Source organism: Peromyscus leucopus, chromosome 8a, assembly GCF_004664715.2.
Source record: "Peromyscus leucopus breed LL Stock chromosome 8a, UCI_PerLeu_2.1, whole genome shotgun sequence".
Lineage (NCBI taxonomy): Eukaryota > Metazoa > Chordata > Mammalia > Rodentia > Cricetidae > Peromyscus > Peromyscus leucopus.
In genome coordinates this window covers 15,812,641-15,837,493 of record NC_051085.1, presented here as the reverse complement: position 1 = coordinate 15,837,493, position 24,853 = coordinate 15,812,641, and the positions used below count along the sequence as shown (strand labels likewise).

General features: G+C 43.2%; 1 protein-coding gene across 1 annotated transcript; it reads right to left on the bottom strand.

Annotated features, from left to right (window-relative positions):
- Positions 1-882: 882 nt before the first annotated feature.
- Nus1 (NUS1 dehydrodolichyl diphosphate synthase subunit) lies at positions 883-24,853 on the bottom strand. Its single transcript, XM_028894946.2, is given in 6 exon segments — positions 883-2,352; positions 4,639-4,738; positions 7,458-7,607; positions 8,394-8,519; positions 24,338-24,517; positions 24,520-24,853. Coding segments are annotated over 6 exon segments (936 nt in total). The 5' UTR covers positions 24,809-24,853; the 3' UTR covers positions 883-2,261.

Here is a 24,853-nt window from a genome sequence, read left to right as displayed (position 1 = left end):
TAATAATGGAACATTTCTATTGTCAAAAACAGGCATTCTTAAGCCTTAGTCACAATATACCAGAATCTGCTATTCACATTATAATCAGCTTTTAAACTTCAAACATCAACCAGTCAGTTTCAAGGAGCAATCTACAATCAGACTTCCAAGTGGAGTTAATCCCTCCAACTTTGTTATATGCTCCATGCCATCTGTAGAGCGGGTTCAACCTGGTGTCTTGCCATTGTGGAGTGTGTCAAGGAGAAACAACTGAAAGAGAACACCCTTTAGTACACACGAAGACACTGAGTTCCTTGGGAGCACAAAGGGCGTTTTGATGATATCCAGCTTGTGATGATGACCATGGCAGGAACTGCAGAGTGACCAGTGCTGTTCAAGCTGTAGAGATTGCACTAGCAGTTGACCTCAAGTGAAAAGATTCCTGAATGCCTATATTTAAATTCAAAACCCTTAATTTGCTTAAGCAATTTTTCCTAAGGCCACAACAGATTTGTTTTGTTGTGTTATATTATGGAAGAAAGAAAATGTAGTAACTCAACACTTTGCAATTTTGGCTCTATTCCAGAGGGTAATTCGGCAAACTTCATTTTAACAACTTTGAATCCCCTTATTTCAATTAAGCCCAATAAATTTAATTCATTAAAGCTGCACATACCCCAGAAGGTCTGTATTTATATCTATCACATTTACGATAGGTGTTCAACTGCCTTAAATTACCCCAACCCCGATGGAGGAATAAAACCAGAGGAACACAGATCACAGTACAGGGAACAGAAAGGGGGAATTCTCTAATAACCTTTAAATACACTGTAGCGTCACACAACATTTTGGCAATAAATTAAGACTTTAAAATTTTGTACAAAAAAAAACTGAAGTGCAAAGTAATGTCACCGGACCAAAATTCATTTTAATCATTTTATTTCAAGTATATTTTAAAAATCATAAATGGGGTTTGTAATCCAAAGCTGAAACACGGATTCTTCAGAATCTGATAGGCAATTCCAGACCATACTTTCCAAACCCACATTCTTTGCTGGTTTTCAGATTTCTGAGGCCTAGTATTTAAACTGCTCTATTCTGGATGTACATGACTCGTACACACTTGTTGATTGAAGTTTTCTGAAAACTGTCCATCAAATATAAAGAATGTTTTCCATCCAGAGATTATCAGTGGAAAAACATTAAACATCTATCGAGAATTCAATTCTGTCAGAACCAGTGCTGTTCTCTAGAATTCAAGAGAACATAGAATCAAGTAAATTATGCTCCCCAGACTTTGGTAATACAGGCCTCCATCCTACTTAATCATACGCAAGGTTGTCACTGAGATTTACTGGACAAAGAAAAGCCCAGGAGCACTCGGGGGAGGGGTGGGCTACTTTTGAGGGAAAGAGCTGCCTTGGTAACTTCTCTCAAATGTTTATTTGAAATAAAAAGCATTTCTTTATAAATGCTTTGGGTACTATAGAACACAGTACTCTTCACACAAGGAAATCAAAACTGTCCTCTTAGAAAATTTTCCATCTTTAAGATGATCATTTATTCACTTTTTTGGTTTTTGACTGCCTAACTCAGTATTTAAATTTTTTGTATTCTGTACTTCAATATTGTAAGTTTTTTTTTTTTTTTTTCAAATGATCTTTACAACTCAGACGCCAGAGCAATACTCTCAGGTCACACTGCTCACTATAATGAAATGAAATGGACGGAAAACTGAGGAGGTTCCCTTTGCTCTGCAGGTGAGCAAACTTTCAACATGTCAACAATCCCGACTCTCCGAATGTCCCTCAAAAATGAGAATACTTCCACTAGTAGATCAATATATTATTCTTAGAGATTAAAGTTTGGTCACTATAAAGACTGAACAAAAACCATCCCCTCCCACCACAAACAACTAAGCCAGCTCTACTCACTGCCTGTACTCCCCACAAAAACAGAGAAGTAGCAGGAGCTGAAGCCTTTACATCAGAAATCTCAGTTCCTAAGACATGGCCCCTACGTGCTTGAACTGTGTACTCCATTCTCCAATGTGCCCCATTTATAAATTTATCTCCATACACACACGTGCACGCACGCGCGCGCACGCGCGCACACACACACACACTCATTCACTCTCAAGTAAGACACTTTTTTGTGTTTGTTGATAAATTAGGAGGAATATGAACTAGGTGTGTACAAGGTTTTATAGGTACTTTGTAAACATCAGAGTCAATTGGGTCCTTTTCTCCAAGTCTGAAATCATGTGATGCGAGCAGGAACCACTACTTCCCCAGACGCTGTTCACAGGCTGCGTACTGACGAAGGGCGGAGAAAAAGTCCTCATAGCTGATGTTTAGGTGAGAAGGCAAAGAGCTGGAAAGGGAACAAAGGAGGGAGAATTAGATCAGATGTCCAAAAGGAAGTTAGGGGCAGAAAACGGCCACTTATGCGCAGAACAGGCTCAATGTTTCAGTCAGACTCACTGTGAGACAGCTCAAGCAAAAATAGTCACAATTTATTAACGCAAAAACCTTTGTTAAAGTTAAAAATCTGTGTATCGATAATGTACTCAAATGCACTTTGAGAACTCTGCGTGGTCACAGTAAGGTCGGTACTGTCAACAGTTTGTGGAAGCCAGGCACTCGCACATAGTAACAAAGCAGTACAGTGAGCAAGCAATAAATGAATGTGTAACCCACTGCTGCCAACTACTCCAGGAGCCTTACACCGTGAAGACAGCAGGAGAGAGGCAGTATGAACACACAACGAGGGTTCCTTTAAATACGTTACACAATTTTCAAAAACTGACATGAAAAAGCCCTCAACTTTAAACGGCTTAATAATGAGGTTTGGAAATTCAAAACAGTAAGGGCCAAACACAGAGTCAGGTTACAAAAGCCACAATCTTTTTAGAGTTCCAGTCACATTCAAAACACACACACTCACACACACACACACCCTGCCCTACAACAAAAGAGCTCCTGCCTGACCCTATGGTTCTCTGTCTTTCCTCCATCTGTCAGGAATTTTGAAGATTACCCTTCTAATCTTAACATCAAATGAAAATAATGCCTGCTGCCAACCTTGTCTTACCATCTCTATTCAAACAATACTTAATGGTATTCTTCCTAAAATTCGCTTTTTGTCCCCCTTAAAACTCCAACCTTCCCTTGTTGAGGGAGGCTGAGGCCGGGATGTGAAATAAATAGATGGAAACGAACAAACGAGCAGAGCCTCCAGCACCCCTGTCTCCCTGCACGTTCTATCGACGGCCCTATCTCCCGGTCTTCAGCACTGTGGGCACTACCCTCAGTGTCTGAGAGACTGTGAACACCTCTTAGCGTGCTCAGTTTAGGACTGCGATGCCTTAGCTGACATCATGATGCTTAGTCTGCTGGAGGAAACAAAAATGCAGACAAAATTCAACAAAGTATGCGCACTGGGACAAACGTGTAGACATAGGTACAATGTACAACTGTCATGTGCTTGGTATCTGTTACCTGAGCTATTTAATCCTCAACTCTACACTAAAATCCCCACTTTAAAAAGTAACACATTAAATGGGCATGTGACACATGCCTTTAATCCCAGGACCCCAGAGGCAGGCGGATCTCGGTGAGTTCCAAGGTCAGCCTGGTCTGCAGAGTGAGTTCCAGGACAGCCAGGACTACAGAGAAACCATGTCTAAGAAAAAATAAAATTAAAACAACAAAACAAAACCACCTCTTTTTTATTCTAAATCAAAGGTCAACAAATAGCAGTCTGTCGTCGTTTGCTTATGTGTTTTGTTTGTTTGTTAGACAAGGTTTCACTTGGTAGCTCAGACTTGTCCAGAACTCACTATGTAGCCCAGGCTGACCTTGACCTCCTGTTCCTTCTCCCCAAGTTAACAGTTTATTTTTATAAATAACAGTCATACCTATTTGTTCATGTGTTATCTGTGATTATTTAGCTGTACTTGCTGAGTTGGGCAAAGTTTAGTTAAGTAGAAAAAGATACTTCATGACCTGAAAGACTTAACTAAGGTATTTATTTCCTGGCCATTTTAGGAAGAGTCTACAAACCCTGTTCTTTGTAAATAATTTCATTCCCTTCATTATACTTATCCCAAAATCATAGGTATGGCCCCTTCAATTGTCTTTTTACTTTATCTTTTCTCCAACCCAACTCTAGCCATAACAGCTAAATAAACCTTCCAAAGTCACCATTCCTGTGCTACTTCCAGGTTCAACCTGTTCCCACTCCCAGTCTACTCATTTTGTTATTAAAACCATGCAGACTCGGAAGCAAGCCCTGGACCTCCTCTCTCATTCACACTGTCACTGCACAGGGCCAGCGCCCCGCATCTTTAAACATCCTATCTTCTCTTTGCTTCCCTCCCACTCACTATGCTTCCTACCGTTACTACAGTACAAAACTTCTATCACTATCATAGGCCTCAGGGGACTCCTGCTTTTTCTGTGGAACAACAACTCCAGCACTCAGATAATGCTCATTCTCAATCCCCTAGGATAACTAATGTCAAGATCAAACATCTGCACAGTCCCAGCCTTTACTGTCCACTCAGACTTAAGCTCCTGAGAGAAGGCTGAGGTATTGCCATCAGATCTAGCACAGCGCTGGATCAAAGAAGAAGACCATACACATTCAGGTACTTACATGATCTCAGTCAATCTGATTTGCCAGGGAAGAAAGCCTAATGTGCTGTCCACAGGACCAAACTTCAACACTAAGTCAGGATCAGGGAAACCATGTGAACCTTGGGAATAAAGACACACATCAAATTGACATGTACCATTTATACACAAACATGACAAGGGCAAAAATCTATCAATTAGGTGGCTTCTTAGGCTTCCTTGTCTGTTCTCTTATCTGAAGCCTTATCTGAATGCTTAATAAACTTTAACAAAAAAAAAAAAAAAAAAAAAAAAAAAAACTTTAATAAAAACAAATCTTAAAAAAAAAGACAGAAGAATGTTCGGGAGGTGAAGGCAGGTGGATCTCTGTGAGTTTGAGTCCAGCCTGGTCTACACAGTGACACCCTATCTCAAACAAAAACAAAAAGAAAAGAAGGAAGAATAGTATCTACCTCCTTTCATTCCATGCCCGTATTTTATAGCTAAGGAACCTGGAAGACCAATTCCTAGCTAGGCAATATAAATGTTTCAGTGTTCCCTAGAGCTCAAGCAGCCTTAAAGAGAAACCTCTGTGGGCCCCCACACCCAATAAGCTAAGACCTTTGAGGTTTGTTTAATGCATTAGTACTTCATTACTCTTTAGTCTTTTGTTGGGTGGTAGTATGTTCTGTAGATATAACTCATTTGATCCACTCACCAGTTGCTAGACATTTTGTTGTAGTTTTTGATAACACTGCTGTGACCACCTGCATGCCTGTCTTTGTGTGGCTGTGCTGGGGGACGGTCTTTCTGTATGCTGTGAATATGTGTTGCTTTCATTGGTTGATAAATAAAGTTGATTTGGCCTATAACCAGGCAGAATGTAGCTAGGCGGGAAAGCCAAATGGAATACAGGGAGAAAGAAGGGAGGAGTCGAGGCAGATGCCACCCAGCCGCCCAAAGAACAAGATGCCAGCAGGCGGGTAACACCAAGGCCACGTGGCAAAATACAGATTAGTAGAAAAGGGAGTGGTGGTGTTCAAAGCGCTTGGTAATATCCTATCAGTTAATGAAGTTTAAACCCTACACCAAAGAGTGTAAGAGCAAGAGGACGAGAGCATCTGTGGTGAGAGTGTGGCTCTAATAATGTGAGGAGCTACATCCACACAGTCTCAACAACACACCTGCCTGATCAGGAGCCAAACAAGGACAACAGACATGCTGGAGTGCATGCACAGGGGAAGCCGATGAGCTCAACCCTGCACAAAGAACTACAGCCAAGAAGGACCACTGAGAGGAGAGACGGTCTCCCTGGGGATAAGCACACTGACTGCTTACCCAGTACCAACGGTCACCCTGAGAACATGCATGTAAATAACAGTCCACAGCTGAGCAGGTCGTGTTGAGGAGAGGGGCGTTGTAACAACAGTGGGAGGGGTATGTATAACAACAACTGATGCAAAACCCCATGAATTTAAAAGAGAGCGTGGAGGGGTAACACGGAGGATTTAGAGAGGGAAGGAGAGGGGGAAATAGTAATCTCAAAAAATAATAAAATAAAAAAGAAATAATTTCTTGAAGTCTGTAAACATTTTCATTATAAATTAACAAGCCCTGCAGCCCCTTGGCTCACCACTTCAATAACTCCCCAACGTGCTGCCTGAAGGCCATCTACAGGCCACCCCAGGCTACCATTTAGGACATATCCACAAATTCCTCTCTAACTGGGCTTCAAATGTCCAAGAAATGGCCACTATCTCAGTAACTCTGATGAAACAGTCCTACAATGTCTGCTACTCCCTGAGCCCAAACAGTTAACCAGTGACAGAAAGTAAGAGGTGAGCAGTCAACAAAAGTAGGTAGCAAGTTAGGGCAGAAGACCAGAATCAAGAGCTAAGTGGAAAACTGAGGCAGAAAATGCATGATTAGTACGTAAGGGAAGTAACATTCTATGGTGATGAATGAAATGTCAGTGCCTTCATATCATCACATGGTTACAGAAGCCATCAATGAACATTAATTTGTTAGAAAGATTGTCTTTTTTTTTTAATGTTAAAGATAATGCTAGTAAGAAGAACCATGGTCAGAGCAAAAGGTTCCTAAAGGGACTCCAAAGCGAAAAAACTAACCAAAGACTTTCACCAGCAGTATGGTGAGGTGGAGGTGTGTGTGTGTGTGTATGTGTGTGCACGCGCACTTACATGTAGTGCTGTATTTTAGTGACATACAGCACACCCAATGGTTTCTCTGCATAGCAAACAGAGTGAACACAAAACAGAGGCATGGGTAAAAGACTGTAGACTCAAAAGGGACAAGCAGTGGCGGAGGGACAGAAAAGAGCGACAGCACACTGAAACCCGTCTTCCAGGACGACACATTAAAGAGAAAAGTTCCTCAAAAACCCTCCTTGACCCAGCAAGATGGTGAGTGGGGCAAGGTACCTGCCAGCAAGCCTGGTGACTACTCACACTCACTCTGTGGAGAAGAGAAGCACTTCCAGACAGCTATCCTGACGGCTGCCCAGGTGCCCACACACATACTCAAAGCATCTTACTAAATCTTCATCTTAAGTACCAGGATAAGTTCCACAGTGTGAAATCATTTTCACATGTGGGTCATTAACTGTCAGAACTGTAAGGGGTACAGCAATAAAAGCCTCCCCGCAAAACGGTGTCTCACTATTTAGCCCTAGCTAGCTAGCCTGGACCACAAATATCTGTCTGCCTCTGCCTCCTGAATGCTGGGAATTAAAGGCGTGAGCCACCAGGCCAGGTAAATCAGATTGTATAGAATGAAAAGACCCGAAATATTCTCTTTCCTCTGTGTCTCTGGGAGACACAATGGGAAACATTCCTGACTTACTAAGTAAGCCGTCTAGCAGATCTACATCCAAATCTGTGGGTCTCCTCTGCTGCTGAGCTACTAACTGGCAAAAGTCCTGGGCAGCTCTCACAATATCCGCTTTTCCATCTTCTGGGGACAGCACCTTCACTGCTGAAGGGCAATTTAAAACTAGAGAAAAAACAGACAAGACAATATTTAGAACACACTCTTCCATATTTACTTAAACATCAGTTTTATGAAGCAAGTTCAGACCAAAATAAAGATACAACTGTGATGAGCAGGAACCAGTCAAACCCTTCAGTGTCGGTATCCAAACACACCTGCTATGCTCTCTGAGAGGGGCCATGCACCCCAGGTCACAGTGGTGCCTATTTTTATATACCACCTTCTCCAAATCCTAAAAGTAGCTTTGCATATAGTGAGTAAACCCTCTACAAGAGGCTAGCTACAATTTTTGCTTATCTAAAGATGCCATCTGCACTCATAGTCAATTTAGTAGTAACATCAAAGAAAAGTTCAGACAAAGGAAACTATGCTTCAGTGGAGTGTGGGTGCGCTGTGCATAAGCCGATCTGACTCCGGAAGCTGCTTTAGAACTGTTAAGACTCTACAAACTGACAACAAGGCAGAAGTCTGACTTACTCTTTTCTATCACCCTACAGAAAAACCAGTTCTGCATCAATTTATGCACTCACTAAGTTTACTATTATAAATGTATCTGTTTTGGGGCTTCTCTGTTCACAGGGCATAAAGTCTACGTGGTTAAATAAACTCTTTAACATGGATTCATTTCTATGTCAACTGATATTCTATCATTTTCTGAATATTATCTTCTATCAAGATAACTGATAAGGACTAACAGAGCAAAATAAATTATAAATGTGACAGAATCTGCCCTGAAACACAAACACACTCTTCCAATGGTCATGTGCACAACTGCCCACACTCACTTACCTTGATCATCTCTGTCGTTACTATTTGCAAACTCTGGTGAGTATTTGGAACAATCTAGGCCCAAAAGTTCCTGCTGTTGTTTTAAAATTTCATCCATCAATCTGGAATTATTTCTCTTGAAAATACCTTCAAAAGAGCAAATAGATCACAACCAGGTTGGGTGATACTCTTCAATGACTAGTGGATGTTTGTTGTGGATACAATACTAGACCCAAAACTGAACCCATTTCAAATAAAGCAGTAATGACTAGTCTCAAACTAGATCTACAAGGGAAACACTACAGCAGAGCTGGGTAATAAGGAGTCTGGCTTTAGGCTCAGTCAGAAACAGCTTAGCTACTTGGAAGCAATGTGAACATGGGAATACGACAGGCTAAGACCCGAGAAGGAATTTTTTTGTTTTTTTTTGTTTTTTCGAGACAGGGTTTCTCTGTGTAGCTTTGCGCCTTTCCTGGAGCTCACTTGGTAGCCCAGGCTGGCCTCGAACTCACAGAGATCCGCCTGTCTCTGCCTCCCGAGTGCTGGGATTAAAGGCGTACGCCACCACTGCCCGGCCTCCAAGAAGGAATTTTAAGAGACCCATTCCCTGAAACTTTTATTTACATCTAAGAAACTGAAATCCAGTGTCCTGAAAGGGCTGGTCTAAGAATAAGAATGTCTTTACTCCTGACTCCCAATCTAACTTCTTTTCTCTACAGATTTATTATATACATGAAATGCTACTGCCTCAATTTGATTTGTTTTATAATAAGAGAAAGCAGTATAAATTATGCACAAAGTAAAGAATAAAATAAGAGCAAAACTGTTGGGAGGCCCTGATGGTCAGAGGCTGCAGCCTACCATAGGCTGGCAGCTTTCTCTAAGCTGGGTAACATGGAGGATTTCTCCCTCCCCCGCTGCAGTGAGACTTCCTGCTCTCTACCTGCCTTTATCTGGAGATCTCCCTAAGCACAGAGGCCTGACCTTCTCTGAAAGCTGTCTCTAAGCCTGGATGCCTGATTTATCTCTATCATGACCCTTGGCACAGTTCCCCCGCTGGAAGTCTTTCTTTCCTCCTGCTGCACACCTGGTAACTAAGACTTGAACTAGGAGCTTTGCTGTAGGACTAACTCAGCCTTATGATAGGAGCCTGCCACTTAATGCAAATTAGGGTTTGTCCCCAGGCTTCCCAATCCTACATATTCTCTATATTCTGGAAGAAAGCTGAGCTGATTTGCCAAAGTCATCTCCCAGAGGGCTATCTCTGTCATATCCACAGCCATCTGAAACCAGTTTCCTGCTTCTGCTCCCTCCTCCTCATGGAACCAAGGCAGTCAATGATCCAGAGGAAGCAGCAGAACCACACAAAACTTAGAAAATTTAAACCCAAGTACAAAAATACAATGTTTTTTGATCTTCTAATCATGCACAGAAGTTAAGGCTAGTGACCACCACATCCCTTAGAGAAAAAAAAGAAGGAAACTATGTAGCACCCATCTAATGATCTAACTTAAAAAGAAGAGGAGGAGGTGAGGAGGAGGGAGGAGATGGGAGAGAAGGGAAAGGATCAGCTGCATGCAAATAGCAAGCTGGACTCATCCACATAACAGTAGTGTGGTGATGTGAATGAAAACGGCCCCCATAGGCTCAGAGGGAGAGGCATTATTTGAAAGGATTGGGGCATGTGCCCTGGTTGGAGCAGGTGTGGCCTTGTCAGAAGAAGTGTGTCACTGGGGTGGGCTCGGAGGCTTCAGAGGCTCAAGCCAAGCCCAGTGGCTCACTTGCCTTCCTGCTGCCTGTCAACCCAGATGTAGGATTCTCAGCTGCCTCTCCAGTAGCATGTCTGCCTGCACGCCGCCATGCTTCCCTCTTTATAAGAGTTGTAATGGCCATGGTGTCTCTTCACAACTAAGACAAGCACTAATAAAAAGCAATGTCTTCCAATGAAAGAAGGCTTACTAGAAGCAAAACTTGGGGGCCCACAGAATGTCTCAACAGTGGGCAAAGGTGCTTGCTGTGAGTTCAATTCCAAAAGCCACATGATGGAAAGAGTCAATTCCCACAGTTGCCTCTGACCTCGACACATATGCCTTGGCACACATTCACTGCCCCACACACGATGAATGGATAGATGGATGGATGGATGGATGGATGGATGGATGGATGGATAGGTAGATAGATGATTGATAGATAGATAGATAGATAGATAGATAGATAGATAGATGGATGGATGGATGGATGGATGAGACAGACAGACAGACAAGACAGACAGACAGAGTGAAGCAATGTTTCAAAGCAAGATTTGAGCTAAACAATCTAGGAAATTAAAAAGATCCCTAGAGAGAGGTCATTAGATGGGGAAAATGCTTAAGACAACGTGGAGTCTGGAATGTGCAAAATACACACAAAGGCTGCTGATGCAAATGTTAGGAGAAAAAGAGTGAGATGAGACTCTGAATTTTTATTTCATACTGTTTGCCCAACAGGTATCCAACAATTTACAAGTAATGTATAGACAAGCAACAGATTACTACAGGACCCCACACATAATTCAGTTTAAAGACTACTATAAACAACTTAGTATAGAGAATATGACATTAAGAGGTGAATGACGACAATCCCATGGCTTTTATACTAGGTAGCAGAAAATCAGATTTTTTTTTTAATTAACTTATTTATTTGGGTGGGAATGCCTGCCTGTCTGCCCGCCACGGGCATGAGCCCACACATGCCTGCCACAGCATATGCATGAGAATGTCAGAGGACAACCGAAGGAACTGCCAAACTCTACCAGAGAGTGCGCAGGGTCTTGGGAGGTGGCTCAGTAGTGAAGAGTACAGACTACTCTTGCAGCAAACCCAAGTGCGTTCCCAGCTCCCGTATCAGACAGCTCAATCATCTGCAACTCTAGCTCCAAGGGAGCCTATGTCTTCTTCTGGACTCTGTGAGTATCTGCATTCACACTTGCACACTCCATGGGATTACAAGTAAAGGAAATCCTCTTTAAAAACAGGCAAACTTAAGCAAGGACAGCTCCAGATGCCATTAAATACAAGTCAAAAACCTCATATTTATAATACAAAAATATCCGTGCCACTTCAAAGACCAGATAAATATCTAATACAAACATTCAAATATTATAAGAGTTTCAATATCTACTAGGACGAAGTCCAGACCAGTCCTCTTACCTCCCCAAATGGAGAGAATTCCTCCGCCCTCTCTCACCACCCACAGGCTTCTCCTCGAGTTTAGTCACTCAGAAATCCTTAAATCCACCAGGGGGCAAAACAAGGATAAAATGGAGAGGGCAAAATTTAGGGTGCATATTAAAAGTATGCCAAGAAGCCTAATAAAATAATGAGGAATCTCTATAAAGTCAATGTAAAGGTATTCATGATGAACAAAACAGCATGAATACCTTTACATTAACATGATTGTTTTGTTCCTAACACATCCAGTTTATTCCAACCAATTTTTACCTCCAAGTTCTGTAACAAGTAAATGTGAGAAGGGAGAAGAGGTAGTAGAGACAGGCAGATCTCTGTGAGTTCGAGGCAGCGGGGGGGGGGGGTTCTCAGAACAAGTTGGGGGAGGGCGGGAGGGCACAGTAGCTTCCATCTGTAATCCCAGCACTTAAGGAAGCTAACAAGCGTGATCACTGTGGGTTTGAGGCCATCCTGGGCTATATCCTAAATTTCAGAACAGCCTGGGCTATGACTTGAGGCCAAGACTTCATCACAAAGCAGGAGAGGATGTGTTGTAAAAGTAAGTTTTATGCATTTGGGGATAAGGAATGGAGGAAAAGCGGCAGAGTGAGAACTATAAACGGATGAGGTGGGTGGGAAAGCTAACGGTTCTCTTTCTAAAGGCAGCGTGACCTGCCCAGTCACCCAGGCATCCTCTTCACTCTGCAGCATTTCCATCTTCATGCCCACTAGAAAGCTAAGATCTCAGACTCCGCTACAGCCACGGTTTCTACACCCTCATTCTGTCTGTCCACTACCACTGTAGTTCCCATCATGCAGCCTTCTTTATGACAAGTACCTTCCAGCAAGCTTCCCTGCCCCTTCCAGAATGTTTCACTAGGTTACCAAATTACTCAGCTTTGGGTGCATCTTGGCACGCTCCAACTTCAGTGTCTTCAATAGTTCCACAGTGCAGTAAACCACTCAACATAAACACTGCTGTCTATGCTTCCACAGCAAATGGTAGAAATAATACATGTTTAGGAAAGAAATCAACCTATTTCTTTGCAGCTCTATAATCAACAAAACTGGAACTACTTTAGGCTCCGCAAACAGATGTAGTCACCCCAACCCTACCCTTTACATGAACTTCAATTCTTCCAATTCTTTACAGGGCAGCTAAAGTGTCACTTCCTTCCTGAGACCTTCCCAGTGCCCCATTCTTCGCCCAATTAACAAGGACTGTGTTCAAATCCCTTAATAAACTTAATATCACACTTTTTAAAGTAGCATTAACTTAACCAACCACCTCCACCATGTATTCTTTCCTGTGGATTTCTAGTTTGTTCATTTCTTTCCCCCAAGTCTCCTTCCATATAACAGGAGTTCAATGTTTACTTAATAAATTGAATTATCAGTGCACGAAGTGCCAACTAACAACGCCTGAAGGGGCATGAATGGAAAGTTTACTTTCCAGGAACCTCTCACAATACACGCAGACACTTTCTGATTGCATGCAGAATTTACAAGGCAGAATGGTCGATCCGGACTCGCAGAAAGAGAGAGCCTTGCTCTAGGCTAAGCTGGTCAGAGAACCGCTGAAATATAAACTATATAGCTTCTGTCTGAGGCTTACATGAAACAGGTTATGAGGAAAATTAATCCTAGTGCTGCACAGCTGACCCCCATAGCTGATCACTCTATGGCTTCATTCCATCCATAAAGTATATGAGTATTACTAGCTGACAATTCTCTTTGGCAATCAAAGTCTACACATGCACCACATAATACACAAGAAAGGCAGTAAGACAGAAGGCTGGCCTTGACTCACATAATTTCTCAAGTAATAGCACAGAGTACATGGAAATTTTTTTCTCATTTCATAATCCTCCCTATTTGCCTTCTACAACCTAAACTGACTGATCCAAGAATGTTGGAATGAAAAAGAAGGTGAGCATTCATAACCATTTGGATTTAACCAATTTAAGGAAAACCCATCTGAAAATACAATTTTGAGAAAGCAGAATATAGTACTATAATTTAACCATTTACTTTAACCAGACCCGGTGGTGCATGACTATAATCCCAGCATTTAGGAAGTTATGGCACAGGACTGAGAATTCAAGACCAGCCTGAGTTACACAGCAAGATGACAACAGCCAAGAGAGAGAGAGAGAGAACTCTATCCTTTAACGAAGAGGAAATAGGTAGATTCAGGGTGGTCAAACAGTTGTCCCTAGGTGTGGAAGGATTTGATCTGAAATCTAGGTCTAAATTACTACTCATTCAGTATCCATTATCCCTGGTGCTGTGTGTGCTTGATGGAGGGCTGCACCTGCCATGTTTAGGCAAGTTGGAAGACAACTTGGTGGAGATGTTTTCCACACTGAAATGGTTCTGGAGTGGCAACTCGGGTTGTCAGGTGTAACAGCAATCCCATTTAGCTGCTGGGCTGTCTCAAAAGCCAACAAGTATTAACTTTTGAAAAACCTCGAATATAGCATGTGGTGTTTTGAATGAGAATGTCCCACACAGGCTCATGTATTTGAACACATGGTCCTCAACTGGTGGCACTGTTGAGGACACTTCAGAGGTGTGGTCTTGCTGAAGGAAGTATGTCTGTCACACAGTATTATCACAGCAACAGAGAATTATAACAGCCACAGAAGTAATTATTTTTCCGTAGTTTTTTTAAAGGCTTGAGAAGGTTCACAGGGCAAACAAGTATCTGTTGTGAGATATTTGTTTACACTGTGTGAAGATGTGTTGTTGTGATTGGTTTACTAAAGAGCTGAATGGCCAATAGCTAGGCAGGAGAAAAGAGGCAGGACTTCCAGGCAGAGAGAGGAACTCATGATGAATTCAGGCACGTGAGAGATGCCAGCAAGACACAGAGGGAGTCGGACATACAGAATGAAGAAAAGGTAAAAAGCCACGTGGCAGAACATAGATTAAAAGAAACAGGTCAATTTCTAAAAGCTAGTTGGGGGTTGGGGATTTAGCTCAGTGGTAGAGTGCTTGCCTAGCAAGCGCAAGGCCCTGAGTTCGGTCCTCAGCTCCAGAAAAAAAAAAAAAAAAAGAGAGAGAGAGAGAGAGCTAGTTGGGAACAAGCCTAAGCTAAGGCCAAGCTTTCATAATTAATAGTAAGTCTCTGTGTCATTATTGGGGAGCTGACGGTCCCAAAGGAAGTCTAACTACAAGTGTTCTTCTTGCAGGGTCACCTAGGACTCAAATGGAAGTTCTGTAATGACAAAAGGAATTTCTGTTTCTGTTAATCGTACAACAAAGGCTTGATCTCCCAAAAGAAAGTTATCACAAACAGAAAAGATTAGTGAAAGAGTAATCTTTGAAAACACACATACATTTACACAAGGCACATACACACACCTCTAATTTCCATGAAAGATAAAATTTTATGCTAGGAAAGCTGCATCTCAGAAAAAAACAGGTGACTGTGTGTGTGTGTTTTTCTTGGTAAAATGAACTATGAACTTTGGGAGCCAAATGCATGTCTTTTTATATTCTAAGAAACTTTGTAACTGTGGTATTAAAAACTAAGCACAAAGTTTAGACAGCAACAGAATGTTCCCTGACTTTCCACCATGACACACTGGAACGTTCCTCCCCTCACCCATCCAAACACACCCGCTCTGCTTTGGGATGTGCCCCTGGTACGTGTGCACACACAGCACTCGGATGTGCCCCTGGTGCGTGTGTACACACAGCACTCGGATGTGCCCCTGGTGCGTGTGTACACACAGCACTCGGATGTGCCCCGGTGCGTGTGCACACACAGCACTCCTGGAACACGCGGGAAGCAGCTCTTCTGTGCTCTGTCACTGATACAAAATGCATCCTTCCTTGTTCCCGGCTCATGAATATCTCAATCCTGGTATTTTACCAAAAATGTTTTGGCTGATTTTATTCAGATCTCAAAGTAGAGAAGCTGGTATTTCTGGGACTGGATAATGTAGTTCAGAAGTAGAGCACTTGCCTAGCATGCTCTACGGCCCTGGGTTCAAATCCCAGCACCACACATCAACCAACCAATAAATCAGGATTTCCTCAGCAGACGGCTATCACAGAGATAGCTCTGATGTATATTCTCTCAGCATTCAGAGTTCATCTTCTTAAGGAAAGAAGAGTACCACTCTGAGCAGTAACAGGAAAGTGGAAAGAGGGACTGTCCCAGCTGAGTTAATTATCATGTTGACACAGCCAAGAGTCACGTGAGAAGTCTCAACTGAGGGGTCACCCAGATGAGACTGACCTGTGGACATGGCTGTGGGAGACTGTCTTGATTGTTAATAGATACTGTGGCTGACACCATTCCCTAAGCAGTGGTCCTGGGTCCTAAGAAGGTAGCTAAGCATGAGCTGTGACAGAGCCACCAAGCAGTGTTCGCCTTGGTTTCTGTTTGAGTTCCTGCCCAGACTTCCCCAGCGGTGGACTGTGAACTGTAAGTATAAGCCAAATAAACTCTCTCCTCCCCTGAGCTGCTTTCGGTCAGAATGCTTTATTACAGCAACAGAGATAAAACTGAACAGGGATATTATGTGAGACTAGAGACATTGAAAAGAACTCAACATAAGGAGGCCCATTACTCCTGGTAGTGAATTTAGCATTCCAAGTACTGTAGGGATCTACTAGAGGGTTTTATTCAGAGTCTGAATGATGTTATTTAAAAATAAAACAGATCACAGCCAGGTAAGGTTGTGTATACCTACCTATAACATTAGGACTGGGATGCAGAAAGATCTTGAGTTCAAGGCCAACCTAGGCGACACAGTGAGTCCAAAGTTGGCCTGAGCTAGAGTGAGATGCTTTCTCAGAAAAACTAAGAGCTAAAAACTTGGCTCAGTGGTAGAGTATTCACAGGCCCTGTATTTAACCTCAATCCATGCTGCCATAGAAAATTACTTTGCTGGTAGGTGAGAATGAATTGTAGAGGGGCCAGAATCTAAATAAAGACTAATGGGGGGCTAGTGTAGTAACACAAGTGAAAGATGATGGCCCTGAAATCTGGGCAGGGCAGATAACACCAATATAAGTGGGACATTTCAGACATACTCCATAAGAGACTAAAAGCCTGATGGCAGACTACAACTTCAACAAAATGGAAGAAAATATTCAGTTGATGGAGAAAAATATGAGACGGCAGATTAGGGGGGGGGGTGTTCAATAGCAATGTTTTGGACATGTAATATTGGATACAGAATCTGAAGTTATGAAGCAATGGGGGCTAGAGGTACAAACTGCATGTCAACACACAGCGATGCTGACAATCACCTGAGACAGCACTCAGTTGCCCATATTCCATTTACCCAGCTGTTCATGGCCATGCGGAGGTGAAAGGCAGACCTGCATACAGCTCACATTTAAAGGGAAACAAAAGAGAAGCCAGGCATGAGACACAGTAGATACAGATGTGCATCGAGAAATCCAAGTAATCATGGCGCTACAGAAACATTTCAAACAGAATTCAGTCCACCAATCTACCCATTACACACAGTTCTCAGGCTCCTTTGGGGTCTTCTAAAATCTCTGCTCTGAGACATCAATGACATTCCAGGATCATGTTCAGGTCTCAAAATTCAGCCCACCCATACGCCCAAGCATGTGAACACTAAGCAATAAGCCACGACATAAGCACCTTACCAAATGAAGAGAATCAGGGAACAACAAATTTAAACAAGTATTCTTTCAACAAATCTTGCCTATACTTCCTAAAGGTTCTTTCAAAACTCATGTGAAATGTATAATCAAACCTATAAAATGACGTTTAAAAGAGACATTTAACAGAAAATTTTTACAATTGTTCCTTTTGTAGAAGCAGACCTTTTAAGAAACAGCTAGCAAAAAGGATTCTCAGGACAAAGAAACTCAACACTAAATAGTCTTCCTAGCTATCCACTCCTCCAAGCTATGCAATTCAAGCACTATTTCCTTATGTACAATGCCCTCCATTTGAATGCATTTTTTATCAACTAGAGACCTAAGTAAATTACCTGTTGGTTACCTTCATTTAACCTCTGTAACACACAACTATCACACTACTGGAGGGGAATCATGGGAGAAGAAAACATGTACTTAGTAGTACAATTATTTTAAATGAAGAAAAAACAAACTAAAATTTTACGTGACTGCCACAGTCATAAACACAAACCCTGGTAAGTCATTAAACTATTTTATTTTAATGGAGAGCCTCGGGACACCTCCCAGATCAACAATTATGCTAGAACATTAACATACTATAACAAGGAAACCAACGGGCACTGACAGCTTCCTGTAATGGCTCTATGGCCCCCAACACAAGTATGTAAGTGGAAGAAGACACACAGACTTTCTCAGTCCCAGCTGCACATTTGATTTGATTTAAGTTGTCTGTCTTTCATCAACATCGGGGACTGAGCACAGGGCTTGACACACATGAGGCAAGAACTCCCCCACCCCACCCCCCAGCAACACCTCCAGCTAAAGTTGCATGTTCTGAAAACAAGAATGCATAGCTCTGCTTATCTGACAAATGATTCATGTGCTCCATAGTTAAAGTGCAGTAATTAAACATGCGTCCAATAGCTAGTGTGACCATTTAGATGAGATAAGGAAAATTACCTGCCTTAAATGCTTCTCAGGAGGTTTCTATCACTGTATGTCAGTGCCATGATACCATGACCTGAAGATGATACAATATAGTCAGTCCATAAAGTGACTACTGTCTGTTCTCTAAATGATGACAATAACCTAACAGTTCTAAGAACAAAAGCTTTTAAATAAAATGTGGCTCAAATTCTAGACCTGGTTCCTTAGGGGATATGTATCTTGCTTTTTGATTCTCTGTTTCTTGAGCTGGAAATCTTTTAGAACTATTGAATTTTTGTATAGCATGCACCACACAGTAAGAATTGAACAAAGGGAATAGCGGGATGGTCCAGCCAGAGAGGCACTTGTCTTTGAGCCCAGAGTCCTGAGTTCAATCCCCCAGGGCCTCCCATGGAGGAATAAGAGAATCAACTCCTGCTCAGGCTGTTCTCTGACCTCCATGAATGTGCTGTGACACACACACACACCTCCATACCAAACAGCTCAATATTTTCTTCAAGAATTTAACAACAACAAAAATTGTTACTATTAAGATTGAATAGATGGGGCTGAAGGGATGGATAGCTCAGTAGTAAAAGCATGTCCTGCTGCTGCAGAGGACTCAAGATCCCTTTCCAGCACCAACACAAGGCAGCTCACAGCTGCCTGTTCCTCTGCCTTCAGGGGTCTAATGCCCTCTCTGGCCTCCAAGAACACCTCCACTTAAGGAGTACACATACTAATTAAAAATAATAAACCTTTTCTTCAAAGGCTTAATTCATAGATCTAGCACTATGGTTTAATAGAAGAGGACTGAGAACAAAAATCATTCCTCACATCCAAAGACAAAGCAGAACAGAACCTCTCAAAGCAAGACAGGGATGAAATAACTCAAAGAGCCTACCCAAGGAGGCGGGGCTGCTCTAAGAATCCATGATAGACTGGACGGTGGTGGCACCACGCCTTTGATCCCAGCACTTGGGAGGCAGAGTCAGGCAGATCTCTGTGAGTTCGAGGCCAGCCTGGTCTTCAGAGAGAGATCCAGGATAGGAACAAAAAAAATTACAGAGAAACCCTGTCTCAAAAAAAAAAAAAAAAAAAAAACAATGATAGGATTTTGGTAGAGTCCTTTGCAAGAAAAACAAGACTAGAACAACACAGGATGGTGAGATAAATGCAGAATTCCAGAAAAGAGTGAAGAGCAGGGACACAGGTTCTCTTCCATGAGTTTCTAAACAAGGGAACAGAACCACTCCAGATACACTGTTTAGGACATCAAATACAATCATGCATGTATTTGGACTTTCAATACATCTGACACCTCTGTAATTCAACATAAGGAGAACAATCATTATTAAGAGTTATACCGGGGCTGACTAAATGGCTCAGGGGTTAAGAGCACTGGCTGCTCTTCCAGAGGAGCAGGGTTCAATTCCCAGCACCCACATGGCAGCTCACAACTGTAACTCCAGTTCCAGGGGATCCGACACCCTCACATGGACATACATACAGGCAAATACACATAAAATGCACATAAAATACAAATAAATAAATAAATACTTTTTTAAAAAAAGAGTTATATATCTCCTGCTAGTATCTATGTCATAGGTCAAACTAGAACAGACTTAAGTTTACTTTCCTGGATTCTAGGTTTCACTCTTGGGAAACAAAAGCTGCAACTCAGTTCCTTATGCTTGTGTGAGGGAATCACAGCCCTCCCTCTCTGGAGTCAAAGAATGTGTACTGCCTAACGATGGCAGGCATTTAACACCCAGCCATACCCGAAAGAAACAAAAAGGAAAAGTCGAGATGACATCCATGGAGCTTCTGATTTATAAACGTCAAGTGCGGACACACACTGAGAAAAGAGAATTATTTTTAGAGGTCCCCAACGTTCTAAGGAGATCGAGGAACAGAGTAAGACAAGCAAGACGGACTAACAGGAGGTGATGTGGCAAGAGACACAAGCTGGAGGTAAGGGTAGACTCAAAACAATCAGAGCTAGAGTGAGCTGGGCGGTGGTGCATGCCTTTAATGCCAGCACTAGGGAAGAAGAGGTGAGTGAGTCCAAGGCCAGTCGGTCTAGAGTGAGTTCCAGGACAGCTATGGCTACACAGTGAAACCCTGTATTGAAAAACCAAAAACAGAAGAAGAAAAAGTGAGCACTCCAGGCTCTCAAAAAAGAGAAAAAGAGGTGACAGAAAGAAACCTAAACACGGTGTGATAAAAGGTACAGACACTATGAGAAGTAGGCTGAGAAGACTGGAATGGCAGATCCCATCAGGGCAAGTGTGAGAAATCATTACCCCAAAATTACTGCACAGAACAGATTTACAAGTAAAGGGATAGAAGCAGAAAGAAAGTATTTTTGATGTCTGGTCACTGGATGTCATACAGAAAATATCTTGCTGACTCATTTCAATTTATAATTAAAAAAAAAAAAAAAACTACCCCCAAATTATCATTACACATGAACAATGTGAAAGATGAAGTGTGTGTGTGTGTGTGTGTGTGCGCGCGCGCGCGCGCACGCGCGCGCGCGCACAAGCATGTAGAACCTCAGTACTATATCCACTCGGCTCCAGCTCCAGCCCATGAGTAATTTTACATAAGGCAAGTGCCAGAGAAGCTTTTGCTCTATGTTAAGGTCAAACTCCAGTGTGCAGAAGCGCCATACAAGTGGCTTGATAAAAATAGAGATGCCCAGGTTGGACTATCTTAATTCAGCTGATCAGTAAGTGTGATGAATCAGTATTTCCTATAAACATTCCAAGGACTCCTTCTCAAGCTTTTCTCAACAAAAAGAATGGTACCAACACAATTGGGCAATGGGAACAATACCCATGCAGACAATGTGGAGCACTGTGTACTTCAAGTGTACACAAGAAAGCATAACAGCCCCAAGACTGTTACACCAAATACATTAAGAAACAGTTTTTAACACAATCCCTATCATAATCATTTCCTAAATCATAACCATGTAGACAAAAGTCAATTCTCCTTATGAGAACTGTGAGCTGAAAAATTCCTGAATAATCAAAGAAAACCTCAATTCCCAATAAATGAATACAGCAGAAATTAATCATAATCAAAAAAAGTTTACAAGTATAATAAAAAAGTACAAGGGCTTAACTGAGTAGCTCAGTGCTACAGTGTTCAACTTGCCAAAGGCCCAGGGATCTACCAAAAATTAATATATATAAAGCATCTTCGAAATGTGTTTTGTTGTGGCTATGGGGTGAACCTACAGTCCCAGCTTTAGGGAAGCTAACACCCAATCATCTAAGTCCACAGATTTGGGCAGCAAAGGAAGAGCTCATTATATTAAAAATAAAATAAAATAAAATCAAAACAAGCCAGGTTTGGACACAAGCCTGCCTGTAACCCCAGCACTAGAGAAACTGAGGCAAGAGAACCTTAAGTTGAAAGCCAGCCTACCAAGACCCTGCCTCTCTCTACAAAAGCAAGCAAGAAAGACCATCAGTTCACAGGAAAAGACACTTCAAAGTATGTAAATATCTACGGGTATTTTAGTCCAAGGACTAACAACCATCTAAAACCCATCATGATCAGAATGAATGTTATTAAACACAGACTTGAGGTTGAAGACATGTAGAAGAGGGGGAAATTAATCAATAAGCTTGTCTCCAAGGTGGCTGCTATCAACTCCCCTCCGCTCTATCTTGAGGCACAGGCCATTTTCCCCACCGAGGAGAGGTCAAATCCACTTCCTTCACTCAAGACAGATGTGTGACTGATTGCTTAAGCCAGGCCCTAAAGCCTTGCTGCTTTGGTGTGCCTCTGGGAACACCTGATCTGGAGGCACTCTGATAATTCTGAGGCCTCGATTATATAAGGAAGCCCAGGGTAGCCATGTGGGATCCATAAGCCGACAGACAACCATCTCCTCTCTATCCAACCATTACACCAACAGGTGACACACAATGACAGCCTTTGCGCCCCTGCCGGTTACCTGACTGCAAGCCTCGTAAGTGACCCCAAGGAAACGGCACAACTCAACTGAGTGGACACAGAACTATTTTAAAACACCGAACTCTGGGACGGAGTTCCACAAAACCACATAAGCAAAACAGCTGCCTAAGCATTCAGCTTACCTTCTTCTCTGACATTCTGCTCAGGAAACTTACCTGTTCCACTCACTGTTCCCAAGACTCCAGCCAAGTGAAATCTTATCAAAAGCTTACCAAAGAGGTGGCCTTTCCAGTTCACACACAGGGGCAGGAGAGTGCTCAAGTCCTATCTGCTTTTGCTAGTTCCAATGCAAATGTCATTTTCCCTCTTCCCAGAGCCCCATGGTGGGAACAGCGCGTCTAAGGGAATTTCCCCCTTTCTCTCCCTGAAGTCTTTCACACTCAGCTGTCATTTGTGATTTATTTATCAGCCTGCATTATGTACAGCAGGCATCTCTCTTATTCAAACTATGAAATTATCGCTTAAAAATGCTTTTATAGGAGCACACAGAATCCTTGAAGCCCATTCAGTAAAATCGTCCCTCCCATCTCTGCTCGGTTCTCGTCAAAACTTGGTTCAGTTGACTTCTTCTCACTGCCAATCATTTTCCGTCTAAGAGCATATGATCCAGGACCTGAGTCACATCAGAAACGCACTAACAGGAATTGCAGGAACAAGGAAGTGTGATGGCAGTGTAATCTCTGCTTGGACGCAGTCGTGTCCAACGACTTGGCATAGCTTTCCCTTCCTACCGGATTATAAGTCAACGCACATTACTTAACAGCTTTAATTTCCATTTTTTTTTTTATTGCCAAATTATATCCCACACTACTGACTGCACTGGTTTAGGCAAGGACTGTGTTACCTAACAGTCTCCTGACTTCTGCTGGTCTCTTGAGTCTTTAGCAAGTTCTGTACTGTCAGTCTCTGGATATATTAAGCTTTACCCTATAGGGCACATCATCATCTCAGATGGCAGGCTCCCATGGAACAAAACTCCTTGGTAGTAGCTAGGAGAACGATGATAAAGCAGTCAGTGATTACTAGTTACCCTAGCCAAACCCTGCACTTAAATATCTAGCTGATAAAGATTTAAAGGTAAAACTCAAGGGGCTTCTCTAGAGCACGCAGGCAATTTATTGAACCAAGAATAAAACAGTCGTTTTTCTTTCCTGAAATATCAACCTTCCTAACTCATCCTTATCACCACATCCTCAAGGAAATACCACTGCACTTAAGGATTGACTGCAACTCAAGCCTGACATTTGGGAGCCTCCACTCACTCTCTCCCCTATTCTTCAATGCCCTGCTCAAATTTCATCTCCTCTCCACCAACTCTCAAGTTCCTCTGTCCAGAATTTCTCTCCTTTCTAGCAGTAACTCTACTCCCCAAACGTCATCCATCACCTAGTGTGTGCCTTTCTCGCCGCCGGCCTGAGAGCACACAAGAGGAAGGCAAGGTTCCGAGGAATACATCTGGCAGAGTGCTTTAGGCTTGTGGCCATGAAGTTAAGTGTTGAATTTTGTACTTAACAGGGCTATGGTGAAATTCCTTGCCTCGATCAGAACTTACAGAAGACAACTGCAGTATTGTACTGGCCACTGAGGATAAATGATCACAGGCTTTGAGAGAGCGGAGCAGCGTCGTGTTCTGGGCCTCTCTAAATCATGCTTTTCAAAAACTCAATTCAAATGCCATCTAACTCCAAGAGCTCATCTGGAACACCTACGATACAGCTCATGTATAAGCCCTCCACTGCCCAGTTGTACTTAAGACGAATGCACTGAACCCCTTTCAAGAGACACTTTGAAGAACGCACAGACTGGTTACAATGATTTCCCCATTACTACTTTGGTGACCTTGGGCAAATCAGTTTATGGTTTTGAATGTTTGAATGTCGGCTCCCTCTTTCGTGAAACAAAGCCAAATAGATACCATCTACCTCAACGGAATATAGTAAGTATTTTTTTAAGTGTTAAAAAAATACACAACCAAATCCAAAGACTTGGTCAACGTTCAATAAAACTCATCTCCCTTCCTCGAAAGCGCCGGCCCTGTGATTGAGACTTGAGGGCCCAGAGCCACCTAAACTCGCAGGGCCTGGAGGGCGGCGGCCTCGCAAGGCGACCGGGAGCCAACCAGTCAATCAGACGTGTAGTCCTGAGACGCGGAAAGCGTCCCTGCCACCCCCCACTTCCCCTTCCCCCCGGGGGACCCGTCCTCACCTTGGTGGTCGTAGACGCTAATGTAGGAGATCCCCACCGCCATGCACCACACCACGAGGCTCGCGATGTCCGAGAAGCTGGGCTCCTGCTCCTCCTCGGTGACCACCAGGCCCATGTGCACCGGCAGCTTCTGCAGGGACCGGCCGTCCGCGCGCCAGCGCAGCCGGGGGTGGGTGGGCGCCCGGCCCGATGCCGGTGCGGACGCCGGTGCCTGCCGCCGGCCGGGGGCTTGCGGAGCGTGAAGCCGAGCGGCGCTAGGACCGCGGCGGAGGCGGCGCGGCCGCAGCGCCGCCAGAGCCAGTTCCAGGTGCCGAAGCGAACGCGGAGCCAGGAGGCGAGCGTGCGGTGCAGGCAGAGCAGCGCGTGCAGCACCCGCCACACCAGCTCGTACAGCCCCGTCATACTCCCGTGGCGCTCGGGCACCGTCTCCGCCCTCCGGCCCACCGCCGCGGCGCGACGGGGGGGTCTCATCCGCCCCGGCGGCCGGCGCGGCCCATCGCTCCGCGTCCCCCCCCA